The sequence below is a fragment of the Octopus bimaculoides genome, chromosome 1 (genome assembly GCF_046866305.1).
Source record: "Octopus bimaculoides isolate indiv1 chromosome 1, ASM4686630v1, whole genome shotgun sequence".
NCBI lineage: Eukaryota > Metazoa > Mollusca > Cephalopoda > Octopoda > Octopodidae > Octopus > Octopus bimaculoides.
In genome coordinates, this window is record NC_142928.1 from 41150667 (window position 1) to 41178077 (window position 27411).

At 36.1% G+C, this 27411-nt stretch overlaps 1 protein-coding gene across 3 annotated transcripts in view; it reads left to right on the forward strand.

The window, feature by feature from the left end:
* Positions 1-1288: 1288 nt before the first annotated feature.
* LOC106871137 (urocanate hydratase) overlaps positions 1289-27411 on the forward strand; it is a 37910-nt gene continuing 11787 nt past the window's right edge. For 2 of the 3 annotated variants that reach the window (XR_016241431.1, XM_014917450.3), the window contains exons 1-14: positions 1289-1816; positions 5802-5932; positions 7207-7360; positions 7829-7957; positions 10318-10379; positions 11358-11424; positions 13551-13607; positions 16081-16167; positions 17093-17244; positions 18145-18253; positions 21544-21614; positions 22897-22994; positions 24950-25058; positions 26575-26663. Coding sequence is in view for 2 of the 3 variants with exons in the window: in XM_014917450.3 (XP_014772936.1) it covers positions 1688-1816; positions 5802-5932; positions 7207-7360; positions 7829-7957; positions 10318-10379; positions 11358-11424; positions 13551-13607; positions 16081-16167; positions 17093-17244; positions 18145-18253; positions 21544-21614; positions 22897-22994; positions 24950-25058; positions 26575-26663 (1444 nt within the window). In the remaining variant the exon portion in view is untranslated. Of the gene's footprint in view, positions 1817-4443; positions 4965-5801; positions 5933-7206; positions 7361-7828; positions 7958-10317; positions 10380-11357; positions 11425-13550; positions 13608-16080; positions 16168-17092; positions 17245-18144; positions 18254-21543; positions 21615-22896; positions 22995-24949; positions 25059-26574; positions 26664-27411 lie in introns of those variants that run through there. The other variant, XM_089350552.1, reaches the window with a different exon arrangement.

Consider the following 27411-nt stretch of genomic DNA (forward strand, 5'->3'; position numbering starts at 1 on the left):
CATCATGTCTCATCGGTAGATAATATAGTGATGACATTTTTGGACAACTTCTTATGATGTGGGTGATATCTTTGGTGTTAACTCCACAAAGTCTGCATCAGTTGTCACATTTTACTGCTTGTCCTGCATCTCTGTCCCTTTTGTACATCAGGTATATGGTTGATATTTCTTGTTCCTGGATTGCAAATGCATACCCTCCAAAGTGGGAGGTAGTAATCTGGTTGTTGGTTCATGATAGACTGCTTTGGTGATCAATGTTACTATTATCTCTGAGCTTTCTATTAACATATTCACGCATGATCTTCTGCTCATATATGCTCATCTTTTTATATGATGATATGTTGTGGTAGAGTTGTGCAACTTCTTAGGGCATGTATTTAAGGATATCAGACAAGGAATGCTGCTCAAGGAGCTGCCTTCCAAGTCTTATGATGTTATCAGCCTCATGTATGCAAACTTGTTCAAAGGATGCACTTCAACACTTGGTGGTTAGAAGATGCAGCTGAAGAGAAATGATACGACATTTAAAGGCATTTTGGATCGATGTTAAGCCTCTACCACCTTGTTTTCATTTTAGGTAGAAGCAGTTTATGTCACTGTTAATGTGGAAACAATGTGTGCTTGTTAGTATTTTCCAGCTTTTCACATCAATAGCTCAGATCTCATCAAGCATCCAATCAAGCAGCGCATGAGAACTGGCACTGCAAACACATTGTGGGCCACTGTTTCATTGACTGCAGAGTGTTCCAAGGTCCAAATTTTCTTATCTCAATTAGAAGCTCAACATTTTTTTACAATGGTTACTTTCAACTGACATGAATTATTTATTGGACAGACATTGTTTGGTATCACCAATCTATGTATTTGACTGCAAGATATATGTCATAAATATATACTAGAAAAAGAAGTAGTTAAAAAAATTGAGCCATGTGTCTGTCACACTAAGATTCACAGATTTCTTAACTGAGAAAATAACAAATAAAAGTACACTCTGAAAAGGAAATATATAAGATTTATATATGGGTTTAAAAGTTCACATAAGTTATAATGATACAATTCAATTATGAAGAGTGTATGGTCAACAGTATAAAATTCCTTGCAAGAATTCCTTACACTGATTCCATGTACATGCTTAGAGGGCTTCCAATTGTTTTACATAAAGTTATATGTACTGACAAATGGCTCTTTTGGAAGCCAAACATTATAGAATACAGTTATTGGAACTTTTCAAAAAATCAGTAGCATGAGAGTATTTTATTCTCAAGAATATTTTCAAGAAGTTAATCAGAGTAGATTAAAGACCTGAGTTAGAAGTTTGTATATGCTCTAGTTAAAATCTACAAAGTTTTTGGATAGACATGCCTGCAAGAGAATCACCCAAATAATTATATCAAAAAGTAGAGAAAATTAACAGGACACTTAAGGTGTTATCCAGAGTATTTAGAACACCATGAAAATGATACTTTTGAATTCAGCTCCACAAGCTACTGGTTTAGTTACAGAAAATGAAACTGATAAAGCATGAAAATGAGATTGTTAATTTAACCTATATTAATATAATTTCCATCTAATTAACCAAAAATTATAATTTGCTTATTTAGTCACCTACAGTTTGATAAGAACATTTACCAATATACCTTGTTTTGCACATACTGTATTCTCTGCTCAATCGCCAGGTATCTTAGACATGGCTACTACACTGAAAGAGATATGTGTTGGTCTTCCCCAAGATTTGCTTCCAGAAAACCGTCCTAGAGATTTTTCTGTTCCACATGCTCCAGTTCGAACACCCAAACTATCTAACGAAGAAAAGAAAGTCAGTGATTAGTTTATTTATTTATTTATTTGTCTTTTATATAATTCCCTAAGAACTTACAGCCAATTTGTATTTGGTTAACACATTTCTCTCTTTCTCTCTCCCTCTCTCTCTCTCTCTCTCTCTCTCTCTCTCTCTCTCTCTCTCTCTTTGTCTCTTTTATATATATATATAATCTTAAAATTTTTAAAAAACCCACAAATCTTGCGATTATAACTCCTGGGTTTCCTGGTTGAAATAATAATTCATTCTGTCATTTATCAAGCTGAAATCAAAACTGTTTCATATATATATATATATATATATATATATATATATTATATATATGGAATCTTATATGTATACCAGTCTGCCTAAGTAATGGATCTGCAAATACAATATCCCTACATATCTCACATCTATTTTCATTCCTTCACTCTCTATTTCGTATCTTATCTAAATTAACTATTGCTTAACCATCTTCTCACACCGCCTCCGATGAAGGGATATAATAAACATCCTGGAAACAGCTGTAATACCTATTTATAAATGTTCTAAAATCTACACAGGCTTGGTTTTTTTATCTCATTACAAAAAAATGTTTATCATCATCATCATCATCATCGTTTAACGTCCGCTTTCCATGCTAGCATGGGTTGGACGATTTGACTGAGGACTGGTGAAACCGGATGGCAACACCAGGCTCCAGTCTGATTTGGCAGAGTTTCTACAGCTGGATGCCCTTCCTAACGCCAACCACTCAGAGAGTGTAGTGGGTGCTTTTACGTGTCACCCGCACGAAAACGGCCACGCTCGAAATGGTGTCTTTTATGTGCCACCCGCACAAGCCAGTCCAGGGGCACTGGCAACGATCTCGCTCGAAAATCCTACAGGAGCCAGTCAGGCGGTACTGGCAACGGCCACGCTCAAAATGGTGCATCTCATGTGCCACCCGCACAAGAACCAGTCCAGGGGCACTGGCAACGATCTTACTTGGCTTGCCGGGTCTTCTCACGCACAGCCCATTTCCAAAGGTCTCGGTCCGTAGTCATCGCCTCGGTGAGGCCCAATGTACGAAGGTCTTGCCTCACCACCTCAGCCCAGGTCTTCCTGGGCCTACCTCTTCCACGGGTTCCCTCAACTGTTAGGGTGTGGCACTTTTTCACGCAGCTATCCTCCTCCATTCTCACCACATGTCCATACCAGCGCAATCGTCTCTCTTGCACGCCACAACTGATGCTTCTAATGTTCAGCTTTTCTCTCAGGATACTTACACTCTGACGGGTATTCACATTGACATTACACATCCAACGGAGCATACTGGCTTCATTCCTTGCGAGCTTACGTATGTCCTCAGCAGTTACAGCCCATGTTTCACTGCCATGTAGCATGGTTGTTCGTACGCATGCGTCATACAGTCTGCCTTTTACTCTGACTGAGAGTCCCTTTGTCGCCAGCAGGGGTAAGAGCTCTCTAAACTTTGCCCAGGCTATTCTTATTCTAGCAGCTACACTTTCAGCGCACCCACCCCCACTACTAACTTGGTCGCCCAGATAGCGGAAGCTATCGACTACCTCTAGTTTTTCACCCTGGAATGAGATAGAAGTTGTTTCCTGTTTGTTTGCAGTCTTTATTGCACCTGAGCATCTGCCACAAACAAAAACTAACTTGCTAGTTAACCTGCCTTTGATGTTGCTGCACCTCTTATGTGTCCATAGCTTGCACCGGGTACATCTTATAGAGTTACTACCTACTCCTTTTCTACATACTGAGCAGGGCCATCTACCTGAAGGGGTTTGTGTTTTATCTACCTTCCTACTTATTAGGATTTTGGTTTTAGCTAGGTTGACTCTAAGGCCCTTCAATTCTAGACCTTGCTTCCACACCTGAAACTTCTCCTCTAGTTCTGATAGTGACTCCGCAATTAGGGCAAGGTCATCAGCATAGAGGAGCTCCCAGGGGCAACCTGTCTTGAACTCCTCTGTGATTGCCTGGAGGACTATGGTAAATAATAGGGGGCTGAGGACGGAACCTTGGTGGACCCCTACCTCTACCCGGAATTCATTGCTGTACTCATTTCCAACCCTCACCTTACTGGCAGCATCTCTGTACATGGCTCGCACAGCTCTCACTAACCATTCTTCTATCCCAAGTTTCCTCATTGACCACCAGATAAGGGATCGGGGGACCCTGTCAAAGGCTTTCTCCATGTCAACGAAAGCCAGGTACAGAGGTTTATCCTTAGCTAGGTATTTCTCCTGCAACTGTCTCACTAGAAATAAGGCATCAGTAGTGCTTTTACCTGGCACGAACCCAAACTGCATCTCATCTAAATTGATTCGCTCCCTAATTAGTTGGGCTATGACCCTCTCTGTAACTTTCATAACCTGATCTAACAGCTTGATGCCTCTGTAATTATTTGTATCTAAAGCGTCCCCTTTACCTTTGTAGCAGTTGACTATGATGCTGCTACACCAGTCAATATATATATAAAATACCATTAAAATTAATAATAATATCCTCGAAAATATATGTTAATACAACATTATCATGGTTATCCAAAATTAGTGAAATTGCAACTGAACATCTGAAAAAATTTACCAATTAATAAGCACTAACAAAAAGAAATGCCTAAATTGAATCCAGCTAGTAGTATTCAGTGCTCTAACTACACATCCATGTTAAATTGGATATAAAGATTACCTTTTGGTATTTATAATCTGTCACTAATAATTATATATATAAATATACAAATATATTTGTGTATTTCCTTCTGGTTTGCTGTTGTTTCATAGTAGAAGACTAAACTGGGAATACAGCCCAAATCTGAATCTGCAGTGTATTTCAGCAAAGATTTGAAAATATACAAGTTTCTTGCCTACCCTCTCTTTCTTAAAACAGTATATCAATTTCATTGCTTTTAGTATTTCTTATATAATAAACAGATAAAGCTTCTCACTTCATGTAAAAATATAATTTGTTAGTATCTGGACAGATCTTTATCTAAGATATCTGACGAACCCACAATGCAGTAGGGGGGCACAAAGAAAAGCAGCTCCAACCAACTCATAACTTCACCAGAAACAGTACAGAAAAAAAAAATCAATCATACAGAAAGGTGGTGCTCTAGCATGGCCTCAGCCTCTAGCTGGATAAAAGATAACAAAATGTATATATATCATCATTATTTTATAGTTGTTTCTTCATGTTCACATGGTTTAGATTGTTCTTGCCACATTGTTTTGTCATTTCTTGTGGTCTTTTTCTCCTGCAGATTTGTTCTACTTTGTTTTGTTTTTTTCTTTTTCTAGTCATGATAGTTCTTTGACCAAAATTCTATCCTCCATATGCACCACATGTCTGCACCAATTCAGTTTTCTATTTTGCACACATTTTACACTTAGCTCATTTGTGATCCATCATTCAAGACCCCTTAACTGATGCAGCCAGTCACCAGGGGGGCCACTCTAGACACTTTCATAGTAACCCATTGCCACTGGTCTTTGTTCTCTGTTATGCACAACAGGTTTGCAGTGTTGTGACCTGTCCAGTCCTTAATATTGTCAAACCAGAATTTTCTCTGTCTGCCTCTCTTTTGTCTTCCCTCAACTGTGTCCTGAAGAATGGTTTTAGACAGGGAGTTGTGGCAAGATAAATGCCACAGTGCTAAAAACAGAATTTCTGGATTCACTTGTTAAAACTAGTTCTTTCTTAACTACATTTAAAGCTTCTTGGGTAAAAACATGCTTTTTTTTTCTACCAGAATATGAAGACATCATAATGAAGAAATGTCTGCTGTATCAGTTAACTTCTTTAGTCATAATATAAACCTTGAACTTGCCAAATTATACTTCAAAAATAAAATTTCAGTATGCTGATATTTTGTCAGATTGTACCAGTTTTTGTTTAATAACATTTCTATATTCAATTAACCCTTGAAATTTCCTCGAAATTTAACTTATGCATATACATTATGTATTTTATATATTATGATTATTTCTACTAGCTAGCATTGCAGAATGCTTTACGATACTTTCCACCAAAATTTCACCAAGTCTTAGCACCAGAGTTTGCAGCAGAACTTCAAGACTATGGCCACATCTATATGTACCGCTTTCGTCCCATCTTGAATATGAAGTAATCATTACTTTTATTAATTTCTTTTATTATATTTTTAATATGAAACAATTATTGTAATTAGGATACTGGATTACTAACAAAAGATACACAAAAACTGTTAAAATATATTTAAAAATAAATACATGTGCCCATAAATACACATATATACATTGATATCAGAAAGGTAGTGATAAATAAATATTGTTTAGTTAATCATCTTAATTTCAGCTGCTTAAAATTGATTACAAAATGCATTGATCATGATTTTAGTCACAAACTAAATAAAAACAAATCATAATTATAAAGTTTATAATAATTATATTAATTATAAATCATCATCATCATCATCATCGTTTAATGTCCGCTTTCCATGCTGGCATGGGTTGGACGGTTTGACTGAGGACTGGTGAGCCAGAGGCTGCACCAGGCTCAATCTGATCTGGCAAAGTTTCTACAGCTGGATGCCCTTCCTAATGCCAACCACTCCGAGAGTGTAGTGAGTGCTTTTTACGTGCCACCAGCATGAGGGCCAGTCAGGCGGTTCTGGCAACAACCACGCCCAAAAGGTGTTTTTACATGCCACCTACACGGGAGCCAGTCCGGCAGCACTGGCAACGACCACACTCGAATGTTGTTTTTCACATGCCACCAGTACATGTACCGGTAAGGCGATGCTGGCAATGATCACACTTGAATGGTGCTTTTCACATGTCACTGGCACAGGAGCCAATCCATGGCCCTGGCAATGAGCACGCTCAGATATGCTTCTTTTAACATTCCATTGGCACGAGTGCCAATCAGACAGTACTGTCATTGGCCACATCAGCGATTTTGATTTGTTTACACTTGCTTCAATAGGTCTTCACAAGCAAAGTTCATTGTCCAACGAATGAGGGGTACTCATAAGTGGGCCAGTTACACCCCACGACTACATGGTTAGGAAACAAGCTTCTTAACCACTGGGTTTGTGTGTGTGTATGTATGTTGGTGAAGGATTACCAATACATTGGTGCATCGAACAAAAATACACTGTGGTATTTTTTCTGCCTGAGTAATGTTCTTTTATACTGTCAAGGTCATAGCTATCAATTAAATAAGTATCAAAGTACTACTGTCATTACGATTCACAAAAAATCTTTGAATGCAGTGCCCCAGACTGACTGCCAAGCAAAGTCTGAAACAAATAAAAGAATAAGTGAATAAATGAATACATATTAAATCTAAAAACGAGATTATATAACTACTATTGTTTGTTGTTTTCTTTTCTCCTTCCGCCCACCTTCTGTATGAAGGGCATACCCGATTAGAGAATATCCTGCAAAATGTCTCCAAGCTGCTGCCATCATGCACATGATTATGAACAACCTGAATCCAGAAGTTGCACAGTTTCCTCATGAACTTGTTACTTATGGAGGTAATGGACAAGTATTTTCCAACTGGGTTCAGGTGAGTATATTGAATAAGTATTTCTCCTATTTATTCATTTCTGTTTCACTTTCTAATTTTGCCATTATTTATTTATTCTTGTCAAATGAGTGAATGACTGAATAATCTGTATAGAATATTACTTGTACCAAACGAAATATAATTAAAAAGACTAAACAGAAATAGGATGAACAAATAAGAAATTATATGTATACATGTTGTTGTTGCTTAGTACTTGGTTCTCAAAGTTATATTGTAAAGAACAATCATCACATTCCTGTGAAATGAACCAAGAAAATATAAAGACTGTGAGAATGTTTTCTATAATTTCTCAATGCTGTGAAAGAGTGACACTTTTTGATCAGCTGTTCTTCAATAATTCATACCAAACAGGTCTGAAGAAGTTGCGAGATATACACCATTCTCTTATGTTTATCAGTTTTAATTAATTTAACCAATGAAACTAAAGTGTTTCTTTTCTATTTGTAGTTTCTGTTAGTTATGTATTATTTGTCTAATATGACTGAAGAACAAACACTTGTGATGTATTCTGGACACCCGATGGGATTGTTTCCGAGCAACAATTCAGCACCTAGAATGATTATAACCAATGGAATGGTAAGAAATCCACAGAGATAAATTAATTTAAAAGTTTTTATTATTCTAAACTGAGGAACCTGAGGTTCAATAAGATGCCATTTATATGTTTGCCTCATTGCTACAATTTAGAGTTGTGCCAATCTGTTTATATGAGTTCAATTCCTTCTCTTCAATGAAAATTTGGAACAGATGAATGAACAACTAATGAAGCAATTATAGGTAATAAGGTTTGAAAAAAAATAAGGCAGCATGCACTTGATCCACAGAGCTTCACTCAATAATACACATTATGTTTCATTTCTTTCTATTGTCAGAACATCACTGAAAGCTTCTATATTCAGAAGCAATCATATGTGCTCCTGCACACAATCTATTCCTCAACCAGACCTCTCCACAACCCATCTTCCCAACACCCCCTTCCTTCCACCTTGCTCACCAAGCGCTGCACTTCCCCCACCCTTGCTCACCAAATGCTTCACTTCCCCTCACTCACTTTCCCTCATGTACCTACCTGCACATAACATTCCCCCATTGAATCTCTTCCCCAAAGCATATTTCCTCCTCTCTTCCCACTCTCCCCCTGCCTGAGGTAGCCATGTTTCCTGTCTAGTGCAAGACTCCTTTTTCTGTCTCTCAACACTACCCAACCACCCTCAATTGAGGGGTTAGTCATACAAATTACTTGGTGACCTCACTGCTGCTGCTGCTGGTGCTATGTAAAAGCACTCACTACACTCTATAAAGTGATTGGTATTAGGAAGGGCAACCAACCATAGAAACCATACCAAAGCAATCAGCAGGGATTCTGAAGTCTTCTGACTTTCCAGTTCCTGTTCGACCATTCAACCTTTGCCTGGATGTTAAATGATGATGGTGTACTAATTCTCTTCCTATTTCTTTTGCGTATTTGTTTCCATAAGAAGATTCTATATCTTTCTTGATTTTTCTTAACTTCCAAATTATCCAACATCCATTACTTCTCTCAAACTGTATAATTAGACCATTTGAGATGTTTTAGTAACAGACCATCGTCAGCGCCACAACTTAAAAACCAAGAAAAACGCAGTTGAAGTTTCACAACTTTCAGAATGCGATATCTCTACAAGGAATGAAATTAGGAAGCTGGTTTTGGTCTTAAAATGACTGTGAAGACTTCCTCTAATCATTCCACCTATGTAGAATTATTTATTTATGCATGCATCTGAAACAATGACTATGTCTTTCTCATTTTACAGTTCTATAGTTAAGAGATGAGGAATTATGAGCATTATTTACATTATTTACATTTGACAGATATTTGTCTTCATCTTGTTTGTTGTTAACACAATGTTTCGGCTGCTATACCCTCCAGCCTTCATCAGATGAGGACAAATATCCGTCAAATGTAAATAATGTAAATAATGTAAATAATGCTTTCTCGTTTTGTAGAATATACCAGTACTATGAAACGGTGTATCATAGTACCAGTATATTTTAGCCATAATACCTAGAAAAAACATACAGAAACCCCCAGGTATTGTTTGTGTGTTAATATACCAAGGTATCTTTAAGAGATAAGTAAGACAAGATAGTAAGATAATAGCCTATTATCATTACGATAGTAACAAGGAATATTAGAAAATGAGCCATAACACCTTGAAAAACGATACAGGGGCCATACCAAAGTTATTGATTGAGCATGTGTACTTACGATCGTGTGTTACTAAACTCTCTGGTCTGAGTTCAGGTGAACAAACACCTTGTCAATAGCGTCGAGATACAATTTTTTCAGCTGGATTTTCAACCTTATTGCAAGCCTCATTGGTTCTTCTTCCCAACTTTTTCAGATTCTAGACGTTGAGATAAAGAAAATGATATACTAACCTCGAAAATGGCCAGGGTGGCACTTATGGCACTCTATTACAAAACACCTCATTTATCAAAAGAACTTAAACAAAGAAAATACTATAGCTAAATCATAGAAAAAAACATTAAGCTTCAACTCAACACTCATAGTCTATATTTAACCCCTTTTATATAAACCTACCTGTGATTGCTCTTATTCTCCAATACAATACCTCACATTTTAAAGCATAAAAATTATAACCTTTCATCATAATGCTATGTAAAAAAAGTTTTTTGTTAAGATATGTTCTAAATATTTGCTTAATGATGAAAATTAAGTCATTTTACTGTCCCTCCAAAACTTTGATTGTTAACAAAATTAGCTGAAAAACAGAAGTAGCATATTGTAAGAAATAATGGGCAAATAAACACTGAAAGAGTTTACAACTAAAACAGATATATCTAATACATGACCCTTCGTTATTTCCACAGAATACCAATGTTCCAACACTTGATTCAATTTTAACTTAATGTCTTCTTTGTATCCCTATTAGATGATCCCAAATTATTCAAGCAAAGAAATATATGACAAACTATTTGCTTTAGGAGTGACAATGTGAGTATTTTTTCTATTCTTTTCATTTTTCAGGAAAATACCTGAACATATCTGATGCAGTATCAATTTCTATGCTCTGTAAAAAGCCTGAATTATTGCAAGACTCTACATAGTTGCTTAATCTACAACAAATAGCAGCCAAATATCTCTCAATAAGCACCCTGCTACTGAGGTGTGATTCCTTTATATTTTTGAAAGCAACATTAAATGAAGTCCAAGTCATTGGCTATTCAAAATTGTCCAGTCATAAACAACAAAGAACAAACTCAAAGTAGAATGTCAATCTTTAATATGATAAATATATCCATCCACTCTATCCAATCACTACACAAAATTTAATCAAAATATGTATAGAAAAAAAGTATTTCAAATATTATGAATATTAATGTGAGAAATAAACATGTAAACTGGTCTTTTAATGATGTGTATGATCCACTAGGGATTCTCCTGGCCACTTGAGAAAATCTATTTCTCATGCACTGTCCATGTATATTGCTCCTGCACAGCTACCATATGCAAAGTCTTGCTCTGTCAGCCTCCCTGTGATTTCTTTGCACCCCTTGTATGTCCATAGTTTGTGTTGGGTACACTATGTGAAATTTCTATCAACTCTCTCGCTTTCTCTCTTCTCTCTCTCTCTCTCTCTCTCTCTCTCTCTCTCTCTCTCTCTCTCTCTCTCTCTCTCTCTCTCTCTCTCTCTCTTCCCTATTCACTATACACACACACACTCACACACATCAAATGTTAGCTGTCATTGGATATTCAAAATTATCCAGTCAATGTTACCTGTCACTGGCTTCAAAATTGTCCAGTCATGAACAACAATGAACAAACTCAAAGTAGAATGTCAATCTTTAATATAATAAATATATACATCCACTCTACCCAATTTAATGAGTGAAAAACCCAGCCATCTGTGAAGGTGGCAACTCACCATGCACTCACCAACAATAAAGAATTATCTATACTTTTTCCAAGGTATGGACAAATGACTGCTGGGAGTTATTGCTATATTGGCCCTCAAGGAATTGTACATGGTACAACAGTAAGTATCATTAGATTATTTTATCTTAACTGTTAATTAATTACAGCCTACTACTGGATCTAGTTGGTTTGGCTGCCAGCATTTCAAAAATTAAAATTTATTGAAAATTTTAAAATTTGGCATATTAATTTACTTTTCCAAGCTACATTGCAAGAGTTATTTCACTTTTTCCAGAAAAATATTTTAAAAAGTTATGGAGGTTTAAAGTTTGATCATTTTCACCCAGTCAAGAAACAGGATTTGGAAGCTGTCATTTTGTGCGTAACTGAACATGTTGTCAACATTCTGAAAATAGAACATGCTTTTATATGAAACTGTAAACAAATCAAATTCTGCTTAACGTATGACATATAACCGCTCATAACTTTTTTGAAATTTGGAATTTTCAGAAAATTTTTGTGAATTTGTACTCTACGCATGGGAATTATGAACAATTATGCAAGAAATTTTTAATGGGGTGGGGCATGGTTTAAGGCCTATTTAGCTGTTATTTTTAGCACATCTCTCGACCAGGGTACAAACAACAGATGGACACAAGCAACAGATGAGCACAAGTAACAGAACACAGCATCAACGCACGTGACATCACATAGAATATATTTGTCAACACAGCTTCTCGCTGGCTAAATTACCCAAAATTTTCAAACTTTAATTGCTAATAACTCTTTATTTATTGATTTATAGCGAAAATGATTTTCACATCATTCATTAGCCAATAAAAGTGTATAATTACACTGAATATGAAATCAAATCAAACAGAAATTGATGCTGGCAGCCAAACCAACTAGATCTCTAATGATCTGTACCATTGAGATATATAGTATTGATATGTGCATCCACAGATGACAGAAAAAAATTCCCTTAACTTTAGCTGGATTAGAACACTTAGTCTACACTTTACATTGAACATTAATTACTTTTACCCCCAAAAGGGAAAACAAAATCAACAACCAAATGGAAAGCAAAAGGAAAAAGAGAATGACATAATGAGTGAAAGACATAAACAGTACTAGATTATTGCTAGAAAATCTTGAGACCTCAGTCTATATCAAGAATTAAATGTGCAAGAGTGTTTGTCCCTATTTCTGACTATATCTTTATAGTCAGAAATAGGGACAAACACTCTTGGTTTTAGCTAGTGTCCACATGTGGGATCTGGCTACATAGTAGAATAATTTTACAGCTCAACAAATGTTAGTTTCTTCCTTACCATGCTAATGGTCAACAATGGGAAAGCATTCTTCCAATAAAAAAGAAAAAAAATTAGTTTTGCAGAAAGTATCCAACTTATTGCTATTGGAATTTTTAATTGCTCCTTGGTTTCATTTAATTTCATCTGCCCACTTATAATTCATGCATAAACTGGAAAACCATAACATTGGTTTAAATCATTATAGATGCTGGATAAAATAAGAGCAAAGCAAAAACCTTATTCTTAACTTGATTTGAGCTTCCTCCAGCAATGAAGACATTCTCTCTCGCTTTCTCTCTCTCTCTCTCTCTCTCTCTCTCTCTCTCTCTCTCTCTCTCTCTTTCTCCTCTCTCTAAATCACTTTCTAACATGTATTTCATTACACTGTATAACAAAATTAATTTTTTTTTTTTGGTCTTTGATCAGTAAGTGTTATTTCTTATTTACTTCTATCTAGAAATCTAAGGAAATTACTTCTATTCCCTTCAAACTTCGCTTTTGTGACCTGGACATCAATGCTTTAAAACTGACTTATTTTCTGTTACTGACCTATTTTCTGTGAAACAGAAATATCATTATAGCAAACATTCTGCTCAATACCACAGATCTGCTTGTTAATTGCTTGACTTTAACCACTTGAACATACCCTTTAGCGGCTGACAATATGTGCATCTCTGATCATGAGCAGGAGTAGTGGTGGAGCATCATAGCAATGTGTTGAAAGAGATTCTTTGAAGTTTGAATAATTGTAACAAAAGCAAAGTTTGAAGGAAATATTAGCTATTTTTCATACTTTCAAGAGATTAACAAATTGGAAATAACAGTTGCTACCCAAGGACAAAAGTCATGTTACACAGTGTTATGATTCTCATTCATTCAGTTTCTTAAAAAAATTCTTAATATATGGTCTTTCATTTAAATCTTCTTGTTTTAGCTGACATTACTCAATGCTGCTCGTATGTATTTAAAAACTGATGATCTTTCTGGAAAGGTAAGATTTCAATATACAGTATTCCCTCACCATATCCCGGTTTATTATTTAAGCTTATGCCAATTTCTCCATGGTTTTGTTTTGCATTTATAATAAAATAAATATATTCAAATTATAAAAATAATAAAAAATATACAGTATTGTTTCTACTTCGTGGATTCTCACCTATTGCGGGGTGTTGGGGGTGTAACACCTGCGATAGTCGAGAGATTACTGTATTCACTTTTTTTAACTATAGTATTACCATGATAACAATAATTGCTGATGTCTCTTTGTGTTATAAATACTAGTCCAAATATATGCATTAACCAGTATCTTCATAATTTTGAATTCAAATTCTGCTTGAATCAACTGAACACCAAACCCTTCAAGATAAATGATTGAATTATTAACTGATAAATTTCATCAGCATTCAAACCTCAGCCCGTATCAGATTAAATTCCCCAATATCTTGGTTCTATATCTTGGTTATCTATCTTCAATGTCGCAAGATTAATTATGCAAATATAAGCTGAGTTATGAGATGAAATAATTCAGGAATATATTACTGTGTTGCTACAGATACAAATATCCCAGAACACATCCCAACATAAAAAAAGATAATTTGCTTGATTATCAATTACACAGTCACCAACATACTACCACCCCTAACTCACACATTTTTACTATCTCTACCTTATGTTTTAATACTACAATACCTTTGCTTCATCTGAAGTAGATAGTAATAAACCACCTCCATTATCCTTACTGCCTCACTTCCCAGAACATATACTAAACACTTTGCCTTCATTGCTACAAGCTAGTGTACTCTCCCAGCTACATCCACTGGCCTACAGGCATACGTTGAAAGCAGGTACATACTAAAAGAAGGGAAATGCCCAAAGCAGGTCCATTCACCCAAGTTATTATCATCATTTTCATCACTTTTTAGCAAATTTATTAAATGGCAGCACCTCCCTCCAGCACCATCATTCTTTCCAAGCTGAACTTTAAGAAGATGATGAGAACTTGGACAAAGAGGAAAGTGTTTATATTAAGTTTCTTCAGTTCTATCTAAAATTCTATCACTTTCTCCATTGTCACAAAGCAGAGGAAAATTGTTTGTCAAATGAAGGTGGAGGAGTGACCCTCAAGATGGCTTCAGTTTTTAATTGGATAATTCTGATAGTAGCAACAGCTGTTCAATATAACTCTACAAGTCATCAATACCTGGACACTGAATGAGTACTTACAGAACAATTTCATCACTCTGCACATATCTTGATGTAATGACCCAACTCCATCTTTCAAATTCCAACTCTGGTGCATATGTCAAAATTATAATGATCATTTTTTTTTTCTACTCTTGGCACAAGACCTGAAACTTTTTTTCAGTAGAAACTAATGAATAAAGAAATCAAACTACATAAACAAACAGCAGCAAAACTGTTCAGAAATTAAATAACGCTAACATATTAAGTAACAATAATAAATTTAATTTATCCTCGACAATTTTTAGTTTTACCAATTTTGAATATATTGCTCCAGCTTAAAACCTCTTACCTACTTGACAATTGCATTTCTAGCTCTGCCTTGAAGGAAGCTTTACTTCTTGAACTCACATTTTTGTGCACAACGATGCTGCTAAACCTCCATTAACAGCACCATATGCAGGTCCTCTCCATTTTCTTTCACACACAGATAATTTTTTCACTGTAGACCTTAATGGTCATAAAGACACTATATCAGTGGATGGACCAAAAAATGCCTTCATAGAGAAAACTTTCCCTGTACCCACTGCAGATGACACACACACAGCATTACAAACATGGCCCACACACCCACCTTCACATTCTAGGACTACCATTGGGATGGATCAGGTACCAGATAAGGATTCTGGATTATTTTTCCAGTTTTTTTACTTAATTTTTGAGAGCAGTTGGGTTCATTTTTAGTATTCTCATTTAGTATTCTCGTTTGAAAAAATGTGGCACCTCAAGGAGACTACCGTACCAGTGATTGTAGGATCTCTAGGAATGATTAAAAAAAGTACTGAAACCTATTTGAAAATGATACCAGGCTTACCATCCCTACAGGAAGTGCAAAAAATCGTGTTAACTGGAATGACTCATGTACTGAGAAGAGCATTATCGCTGTGAAAACAACATCCATTCATGAATTTTTTTTTTATTTATTAATTTTTTTTTTAATACATATTTTGCCTGTGAATTTGCGTGTGTAAATTGGGAATGCATACAATGAGTTTCTCTGCCCGAGGTGTACGGAAAACACTCGGCGAGAAATGGAAGAAAATTTGAAGAAAGAAGAAACAAAAAAAAAAATAATAATAATAATAATAATAATAATAATAATAAGTTGAAGTGAAGACCAAATATATAGTGTGTGTGTTTAATTGGCAAAATATGACCATCCTCAAGTATAACGATTACTATTATTACATGTTATGTATTATGACTATTACTATTTCCAACAGGTATTTGTCACATCTGGCTTGGGAGGCATGAGTGGGGCACAGGCAAAAGCAGCAGTTATTGCAGGTTGTGTTGGAGTTGTAGCTGAGGTGGGTATATTATAATTCAAACTTTAACTCTTACAATCAACTTCAAATGTTAATGATGTGTCTAACAGCAATCAATAGCTGGCCTTCTAATTGTGTGATTTGTGTCTCAATATGGTATTGATGCTATTATTAAACACAGTATGGTATTTGTATTATGTTTGCATTTGTCTAACCACTTCTTGACAACTGGTGTTGATTTGTCTACTCGCTATAACTTAGCAGTTTGGTAAAAGAGGCCAATAAACAAATAGAATAAGCACAAAAATGTTTTAATGTCCTGGGGTCAGTTGTTCAACTAAACCTTTTGAGGTAGTGCCCTTGCATAGCTGCAATTCAATTACTGAAACAAGTAAAATATAGACGATTTGTACTCTAAAGAGATGGTTTAGTCAAAGCTAGAATTTCCTTTTATCATAAGTTTATTAAATCAGTCTGATTTTGTACTAAACAATATCAATTTATATTATATTATGAATTGTTCTTATGTGTTTCCCAAAAACATACCTGTTAATTGATATGACAGTGCCTACTGATAGAAACATCTCAACAAAGGGATTTAAAAAGCTTTCAAAATATAAGGACCTTGAGATTGAGATATCCAGGACGTGGCAATTAAAAACCCTGGGAATGATAAAGAAGGGTAATGACAAATTTTTTGGCCGTATCCCTGGGAAACCAACAGTCCATGAGACTCAAAAAATTATGTTGACATCAACTGCTCACATTCTCGGGAAGTTTCTTTCCATCTAATATATACGTGCCTTAGGTCTTTGGTTGAGACTCGGCTGGAAGATGAAATAAAATGCAATTCAATTGAATAATAATAATAATAATAATAATAATAATAATAATAATAATAACAACAACAACAACAACAACAATAATAATAATAATAATGATAATTAACTGCTTTATGTATTTACAGGTTGATAAAAATGCCTTACTTAAACGTTATAAGCAAGGTTGGTTATTGAAGATTGCTGCCAATTTAGATCATTGTGTTGATTTGATTCGAACTGGTCGAAAAGAGAAAAAGCCAACAAGTATTGGTTACCATGGAAATGTTGTGGATTTATGGTAACTTTTATAAATATTTAAAGTGAAAAAAATATCACTTTGTTGAATTCACCTAAAAAACTGTTCATATTTCTTTAGATGTAATTTCAAATCAATAGCAAGGCATTATATGTTCTGAATTCCTATTGAGATTATTACAGAAGCTGGACTTAGTCGTCATATTTCTTATTTGTCAATGTGGATTAAAAACAAACTTTATTGAGTATTTTGTGCATTATCAAGGTCAGGTGCAAGTTAACAGTTAATGGAAGATTTATTAGGGTTACCAAGGTTATTTATAAAGGAGCTAAAGTAAGCTTAAAATTAATAATACATAACTATTCAAGTAGCTTAATGTTTGGATAGGTATAACATATGTTTCCATTGTTTTTCAACCTGATGGCCTTCATCCTACAAACTGTCAGACGATGAAGTAAGAATAATTTTGTTTGTCAGTCAGACACTAAGATAATGATCATTAATGAATAAGTGTTACAAAATTTAAACTAAAGGTCATGTAGAGACTAATCCAGCACATTGATCTTACTGACATTAAGCAAATATTCTGACATGTTGATAACTCAGATTTTTATATATCATTAAGTGTAATAGATACGAACTTTGATCGATAAAGATGTATAAATTCTTGCCTATAGATCAAAGGTATTAATTTGCATTCTTGGGCAAGTCATGACTCTCTATTTGGCTACAAAATTAACAACCATTTCCTATTCCTGACAAAGTGGTTGGTACTAAGAATTTCATCCCACTGTAAGCGTCCCCTCTTGGCCCATGTAAACTGAATAAATTATTCAAAAATCCTTTCGGTTCAGTTTTATTATGCAGAAGTTTATATGTATTTCAGGAAAATTACTATAATTATTATGTTTATAATTCATATGTTGTGTTTCATCTTTTTAGGGATCGTTTGATTACGGAATATGAAAACACTGGTGAATTACTTGTGGATTTGGGATCTGATCAAACATCATGCCACAATCCTTTTGCTGGAGGTTACTATCCAATGCAGGTATAAAATAAAATTAGAATACATAATTCAATTCCAGTAACCAAACTGTGTTACCCATATATAATACCATTTTTTCTTTATATGATGTCAACATCTTACATCTATATCAGGGGTCCCCAAACTATTAAGACCATCGACTCCTTCATGGAATCTTTGACTCTTCATCAACCCCCAGGCATTTACAAGAAAATAAATAAATAATAATAATAATCAAGTAGATGTGCATTTATCGACCCTATGAATAGTCCCATCGATCCCCAGAGGTCGATATCAACCACTTTGGAGACCCCTGATCTGTATCAACTTTATAAAACAATTCATCCAGGAAGGTCTGTAGTCTAATGGTCACATGGAAAACATTAATATAGCCACCCCATCCAAAACATTAACAGCTTGCAACCCTTGAGGTCACTGCACATACAAAATCTCATTATCACTCTGATTCTTCTCCTAGTTGACAAATCCTCCACCATAGTTAAAATGCATTACAAAGACTTGCCTTCCTCAAATTTAGAACAATGCTATTACTTACTCATTCTAAACTACTGGTGCATTAACAACATTTTGTTTCACTACTTTATTGTACTACAGTGTATTTATCCAACATTAAACAGATGTAAACATCATGTCTTTGAATACAATATCTTCATGTAGAGAAAAAGAGGTAGCTACTGAACTAGTTTCAATCCTGTATTGAGATTTTGTCAGTAATTATATACTGTCTTCATGGCTGTGTGGTAAAAAGTTTACTTCCCAGCCACATTGTTCTAGGTTCAGTTGCACTGTATGGCAATTTGGGCAAGTGCCTTCTATTTCTACTATAGCCACAAGACAACCAAAGTCTTGTGAGTGGATATGGTAGGCAGAAACTGAAAGAAATCCATAATGTGTATGTGCGTGTGTGTCTTTGTGTCTGTATTTGCCCCCACCACCATTTGACAACCAGTATTGGTGTGTTTACATACTTGTGACATAGCAGTTCAGCAAAAGATACCAATGGAATAAGTATCAAGCTTTAAAATATATATATATGAACTGGGGTCAATTTATTCAACTAAAATTTTTTCAATACAGTGCCCCAGCCTGGCCACGGTTTCATGACTACTATGAGTAAAAGATAAAAGATAAACCTACTATTTAGTAGCTATATTTGTATCATACTTAATGTAAATACATCATGAAAAATCAAACTATTTTTTTTCTACAGTGTTCACCAGCAGATAATATCTGTTATGGACGTACTATGGATCTTTGTGGTTATTGTCACTGCATGTCGAAATCTTTAAAGAAATTTTTCAATGTTTTGTATAGATGTAATTTTTGACGCTGAATCTGAATTTGTTATTCATTTATTCCAGAAAAATTTGGCAAAAATGTTACAGGCATTCAAAGTTTGATAATTTTCATAATTTTCAGCCAATCAGAAAAGAGCACATTCATTGCCTTTTCCATCATTTGTCACAGTAACAAGAAGTGGGTGGGTGGGGGGCACCGTCATGTCAAAACATTAAACTAGCTAAAGTAAACAGTGAACAAACATTAGAAGATTTGCTTGACAACCAATGTTGGTGTGTTTGCATCCCCATAACTTAGCGGTTTGGCAAAAGTGACTGATAGAATAAGTACTAGGCTTACAAAGAATAAGTCCTGGGGTCGATTTCCTCGACTAAAGGCAGTGCTCCAGCATGGCCACAGTCAAGTGACTGAAACAGGTAAAAGAGTAAAGAGTAAAGAGTAAGCAAATTGAATATTTAAAAGCTATAAAAAAACCAATAGGAGTTGCTAGAAATAACAGTCAAAACATTGCTTAAAACAGACATTTATTTGTTAAAAAACTCAAGAACAAAAGTTTGCAATACACTCTAGGATTTTATAAAATAAACTATCTTTCTCATATTTCCTTCTCCACATAAATTCACAAAGATAGAGTCCCACACCGGTGTTTGTTTTCACACTTTAAAGATACCCAGGTACTTTCAATTTGTTGACTACACTCCTTGTGTACATGTGCAACATCTTTGGTTACTATGAGAAGCCTTTGAAATTTACAAAACTTAGGTATTTCAGTCAATCAGAAGCAAGTTCTTCACAATCAGCTATGAAACATGTGGTGCTTTTTCTGCTTAATATGCTAACAGAACTTCCCAGTGACGTGTAAAATACTTGCTTCTGATGGCTAAAATAACCAAGTTTTGTAAATTTCAAAGGCTAATAACTTTTAATTATGAACTTATAGGAAAAAAGAGTTTCATTTTCTTAATTAGTATACAAAACTTAATCCACATACCAAATTTGAAAACAATTGGAACAAAATTGTTGACAGTGATGATAACCACAAAGATCCCGTACTGTGTTTTAAAACACAGCATATATTGGGAGCAGACAAAAATCATCCAGCAGTGATTGGTTAGATTGCTAGATGCACATTTCTGCCCCATTACACTTTGCTTGTAAGGTGGCGAGCTGGCAGAAACATTAGCATGCCAGGCGAAATGCTTAGCAGTATTTCATCTGTCTTTATGTTCTGAGTTCAAATTCCACCAAGGTCGACTTTGTCTTTCATCTTTTCAGGGTTGATAAATTAAGTACCAGTTGCGTACTGGGGTGGATCTAATCAATTGGCCCCCTCCCCCAAAATTTCAGGCCTTGTGCCTAGAGTAGAAAAGATTGTACTTTGCTTGTAGAATCTATTCACAACTACTATTTAGCAAATCAGATAAATTTTTTGCATACATAATGTAATTCTTCATTGTTTTATTAATAATTTATTGGTGTATTAATAAAATATTGTTTCACTGCCAGAATGTACAATATTATATTATACATTAGCCAACATAGTATAGAACAGATGAAAATACCTGGTTTTTGTATATTTTGAATCAAATCTGGTTAATCTTCCCTTTAGCATTCAGATTTCTTTATCAAATGAATTCCTATTTATTCACATTGTTTTGAATTAATCATGCATTATCTTGTAGCTTCAAGATTTCAACAGTGTGTTTGTATATCTTTAGAATGACATTGTAGGGTAGGTGTGAGAGATTGGATCTGGTCAGTTTCAACATAAAGAATATTTGAGCTGGATATGGCCAGATTAAATGCTAAAGAGTTAAATTGTGTCCTAGCAGAATCATAAATACTGTGAATTGAATAATTTAATTATAAGTCCAGCAAAATAATTTTTTTATTGGTTTGGTTCAGAAGAAGAGACTGCTCCATTTTTTATTTCTGGCTGTGTGCTAAATCAATATAATAACCAAATCATCTTTTTTTTTTTTTTTTATCAACAGATAACTTTTGAAGAATCACAAATATTAATGCATGAAGACCCAGAGAAGTTCTGTCAATTAGTGCAGGAAACGTAAAAACAATATTTGCTTCTTAATTCATTCTGTGTTGATTCTCTTTTTAAAACACTGCCACAAAACGTGTTTTATATGAAATTTATCTCAAAATAGATGTGTGTGTGTTTGTGTATTTGGTAGATAGGCACTAAAAGTGCATGTATGTGTGTCTGTGTGTTTGTTTACATCTGTGCTTGCTTCTATGAAAGTTGCAATGTACAGGAAAGTCATCTGCTTGCTTTGCGCTATCAAAACCAAATGGGACAAGAGATCCTTTACTTGAAAAACAGGTGAAGGTCAGCATCAGGAAGAGTATCCAGCTATAAAACAATGCTTCAATAAAATATCTGTCTAACCCATGCGAGCATAATAAGATGCATATGAAATGAATGAACAAATGTGTGTGTGTATGTGTGCGTGCTTCTGTTTGCACAATTTTAAAAATAGGCATTGTTTATATGTCCCATTTTACCCTGTAGCACAGAGGTTCAACAATCAGATAAATTCCAAATTATAATAAACACTAATATCAATATGTTCTACTTAAACTTTGAAGGTGGTGCCTCAACATGGCCTCAGTCCAATGACCAAAATCAGCTAAGGAATAAAAAATATAATAATATTTACATAAATGCATACATTAATCCTTTAGTATTTAAACCAGCCTTGTGGAGGCGCAATGGCCCAGTGGTTAGGGCAGCAGACTCGTGGTCATAGGATCGTGGTTTCGATTCCCAGACTGGGCGTTGTGAGTGTTTATTGAGCGAAAACACCTAAATCTCCACGAGACTCCTGCAGGGGATGGCGGCGAACCCTGCTGTACTCTTTCACTACAACTCTCTCTCACTCTTACTTCCTGTTTCTGTTGTGCCTGTATTTTAAAGGGTCAGCCTTGTCACACTGTGTCACGCTGAATATCCCCGAGAACTATGTTAAGGGTACACGTGTCTGTGGAGTGGTCAGCCACTTGCACGTTAATTTCACAAGCAGGCTGTTCCGTTGATCGGATCAACTGGAACCCTCAACGTTGTAAGCGATGGAGTGCCAACAACAACAACAACAACATTTAAACCGGCCATATCTGGCCCAAATATACTACCTGTTTTATGTTCAAATTAAACAGATGTAGCCTCTCACATGTACACTCAAAAATACACAGTCACATGATCAAAATCTTGAAGCTACAAAATAATGCATGATTAATTGATAGCAACATGAATCTGAATGCTAAGGGGTAGAAAAGATATAAAATACACAAATACAATAAATTTCTGTTTTATTTCTTTGCCTCTTTAACAGTCTGAGACACCATGTAAAAGCTCTGAATAAGTTATCTGATCATGGAATGTTTTTCTGGGACTATGGAAATGCTTTTCTTCTTGAGGCTGGTCATGCAGGTATAATTTTAAAATTCATTTTTTATTCATCAATTTCACTGTTAAATATTTTAAAATCTTATAGCTTAAAAAAGCATTCTGAATATCTTAGTGTGGATATACAGTAGAAAGCCACAAAACTGTAGTATTCACCTCAAGACAGCATCTCATATAAATGTATAGTGTTAAAAAACACAGAAGCATATCAGTAGCAGACAAAAAGTGTACAGCAGCTGCAGTTGAATTGCTAAATATAGATTCCTACATCCTTGAGCATCATCAGTAGTGAGTACCCACTAGCAACCACATACTTGGACAAATTTAGCTGCTAATGATATAGAAGAACAGGAGTAGGAAGAGGGGGAGGAGGATAATGATGATGAGAGAATGACAAAGGTCACAATGATATTGATAAAAGGGAAGAATGAATATATTTAATATTACAGTTTTAAAAGGCCTAATTATGCAGTCATCATCATCATCATCATCGTTTAACGTCCGCCTTCCATGCTAGCATGGGTTGGACGATTTGACTGAGGACTGGTGAAACCGGATGGCAACACCAGGCTCCAATCTAATTTGGCAGAGTTTCTACAGCTGGATGCCCTTCCTAACGCCAACCACTCAGAGAGTGTAGTGGGTGCTTTTACGTGTCACCCGCACGAAAACGGCCACGCTCGAAATGGTGTCTTTTATGTGCCACCCGCACAAGAGCCAGTCCAGGGGCACCGGCAACGATCTCGCTCAAAAAACCTCATGTGTCACTCGCACAAGAGCCAGTCCATAGGCACTGGCAACGATCTCGCACGAAAGATATCATGTGTCGCCCGCATATGAGCCAGTCCAGGGGCACTGGCAACGATCCCGCTCGAAAGATTTCATGTGTCGCCCACACATGAGCCAGTCCGGGGGGGGGGGGGGGGGCACTGGCAAACGATCCCGCTCGAAAAAACCTCATGTGTCACCCGCACAAGAGCCAGTCCATGGGCACTGGCAACGATCTCGCACGAAAGATATCATGTGTCGCCCGCATATGAGCCAGTCCAGGGGCACTGGCAACGATCCCGCTCGAAAGATTTCATGTGTCGCCCGCACATGAGCCAGTCCGGGTGGGGGCACTGGCAAACGATCCCGCTCGAAAAAACCTCATGTGTCACCCGCACAAGAGCCAGTCCAGGGGCACTGGCAACGATCCCGCTCGAAAGATTTCATGTGTCGCCCACACATGAGCCAGTCCGGGGGGGGGCACTGGCAAACGATCCCGCTCGAAAAAACCTCATGTGTCACCCGCACAAGAGCCAGTCCATGGGCACTGGCAACGATCTCGCACGAAAGATATCATGTGTCGCCCGCATATGAGCCAGTCCAGGGGCACTGGCAACGATCCCGCTCGAAAGATTTCATGTGTCGCCCGCACATGAGCCAGTCCGGGGGGGGGCACTGGCAAACGATCCCGCTCGAAAAAACCTCATGTGTCACCCGCACAAGAGCCAGCCCTGGGGCACCGGCAACGACCTCGCTCGAAAAACCTCATGTGTCATTTTAATCAAATCAATTTGTCTTTGACAATGTGGAGAGGGGATTTTTAGAAGTGATATCTAAAAAATTACAAAACATTTTCATCTTATCCATTCTGATTTTATATTCTTGTTAAATCCAGTCAAACAGAAGTCTAGCATTTAAAATTATATTTTCAGTCAAATACAAGCATATGCCAGTCAACTACATATTATACAATAAATATTTCCTGAAGTTAGACTAATCATTCCTAAAGAAACCAAACTTCATTAAATTTTCAGAAAATCGAGAGACAAATTTGTATTTTAGTGACATGTTGGGTAACATGCTTGGGTAACAAGAGGATAAAACTTTGACATTACTCAATGGGATTACATGTAAATTAGTCTGAAATACTAAATTGACAATTGAAAACCATATTCTTTGTTTTTCTTGTATTTTTTTTCATCTGATTTAAGGAGCTGATGTTGGGAAATGTGAAACTATGTATGGAATAAAATTTCGGTATCCATCATATGTACAAGATATCATGGGAGATATATTCTCTCTTGGATTTGGACCTTTCAGGTATTTTGGATTTTAAGTTTTTGCCTATAATCATTATTTTCACCGGATATTTATTTATTTTATATTGTGATTCCAGAACAATAGCACTGTTGGTTATCAATTACCAGTTGACCCATAAGTATTCAATGCTTTTCTGATGATGAGCAATAAAATGAGTTTCTATGTAACTTGGTGCAGAACAAATATCACAATAGACTTCATTCAAGAGTCACCAGTTACTTCATTTTCTTTTCAGTATTTACACCCTTTGCCAATATATAAAAATTACTGATATACAGATCAGATACATACATACATACATAGGTACTGTGAAGGTTGTAAGACATGGCATAGACAGTTACAGTGGAAACAATGTAGACTTTCAGCAGGAGGGGATGCAGCAGTCATTCTTACTGTGCTTACACACCAGAATTCATCCTCACATCTTTGAACAAAGTGATGGAAGATCTGAGCAAGGAAATGCAGACTTTGGCAAGATAGGCAGGTGTTGGAGTTACCACTATGAAGTTGGTTCTGAACGAGGGCCTTTGCTACCACTCATACTAGAGATGTGAGGGACAAATTGTGACAGTCAAGGTCAAAGAAAACCACTTCACAAAAACAAGGAAGCTCCCGAACAAGCTGGGGGATTCTGTTGAGCTGGGGATGATCTGGCTCTCAAATGAAAAGAATTTCTGCTAAGACCAATTGCACAACACCTAGAATAACAGGTGGCTTACCTACAATCCATGTGATGTCCCACATATCATAAACACCAAATTCCCAAAAACTGTGATGATCTTTGGGTGTGTCTCCAGTGAGGATGATGTCATGTTGCCCCACATCTTTGCACAGAGCCTGAGGCTCTATTTAGATGGCTATGTGAATCTATTAGAGATTGTGGTCAAACCCTGGCTAGAGAGATTTGCTACTGGAAGGTCATATGTGTGTGGCAGCAGGATTTGTTTCTTTGCCATATCTCTGGAAAGAGTCAGAAATGGTTGTTGGAGAATTTCTATGAATTCATCAGCCCCAATTTCTGACATCCTAATTCCCCTGATTATAATAACATGGATTACTATGTGTGGGGTGTAGTTAAGAGATATACCAACCACTGTGCCTGCAGCACCAAGGCCAAGCTAGCGGTCAAAATCAAGGAGGTGTTCTAAGATCTTCCCAAGTGAAGAACACATGTGCCAGGTTCTGGAGCTATCTTGAGACCATATTGGAAGCTGAGAGCAGCTACTTTGCATGAAATGTTTATCTCCCTGCCATAATCTAGTTGATGTTTTTTGATTTATAAAATACGTTTCTATTTGGATGGGATATTGTTTTCTTTTCTTTTATGCAAACTGTCAAATTTAGCCTGAACTCCTTGTAAGCTACCAATTAATTTAATTCTTGGAGCACTTCAATTTATTATTTTCTTGTCAGCAAGTTATTAGCTATTTTCGTCCATATGACAATTATTTAATGATATTACTAAATGTAAAACTAATGCATGTATATGTTATTGATATTTTCATGTCAAATTAAGATGGGTTTGTACATCAGGAGATAAAGAAGACCTTGAAAAATCAGATATGATTGCTGCAAATATTCTGGAAAAAATAGCATCAAAAACAAGTAAGTTTCAAAAATGCAACTTCTGTGAAAATTATTTATTTAAGAGTTTGCATGTTTTTAAATTTTTTTCTTTTAACACAATTCCAGTTTCTTTCAGACATGAATACCAAATTCTTACAAATAGTTGCAGGTATAGCTTGAGTTGCAAGCATGCATAACTGTGTGATTAGAAGTTTACCACTCAACCATGTAGCTTTAAGTTCAACCCTACTGCATGCACTTTACCTTGTCAGTTAATTCAGTTGGTAGAAACTGTACAAAAAATATCTCTCTCTCTCTCTCTCTCTCTCTCTCTCTCTCTCTCTCTCTCTAAATATATAGACACAGTTGTAGTAGCTGTGTGGTAAGAAGTTTGCATCCCGACCATGATCCTGGATTTAGTCCCACTGCATGGCAACTTGGCCAGTGTCTGCTACTATAACCTCAGACCAATCAAGGCCTTGTGAGTGGATTTGGCCAACAGAAACTGAAAGAAACTCAGTGTGTGTGTGTGTGTGTGTGTGTGTGTGTGTGTGTGTGTGTGTGTGTGTGTGTGTGTGTGTGTGTGTGTGTGTGTGTGTGTGTGTGTGTGTGTGTGTGTGTGTGTGTGTGTGTGTGTGTGTGTGTGTGTGTGTGTGTGTGTGTGTGTGTGTGTGTGTGTGTGTGTGTGTGTGTGTGTGTTTTCAGCCATGTTTTTTCCCTTCCACTATCACCTAACAACCAGCAATGGCATGTTTATGTCCCGCTAATTTAGCAGTTTGGCAAAAGT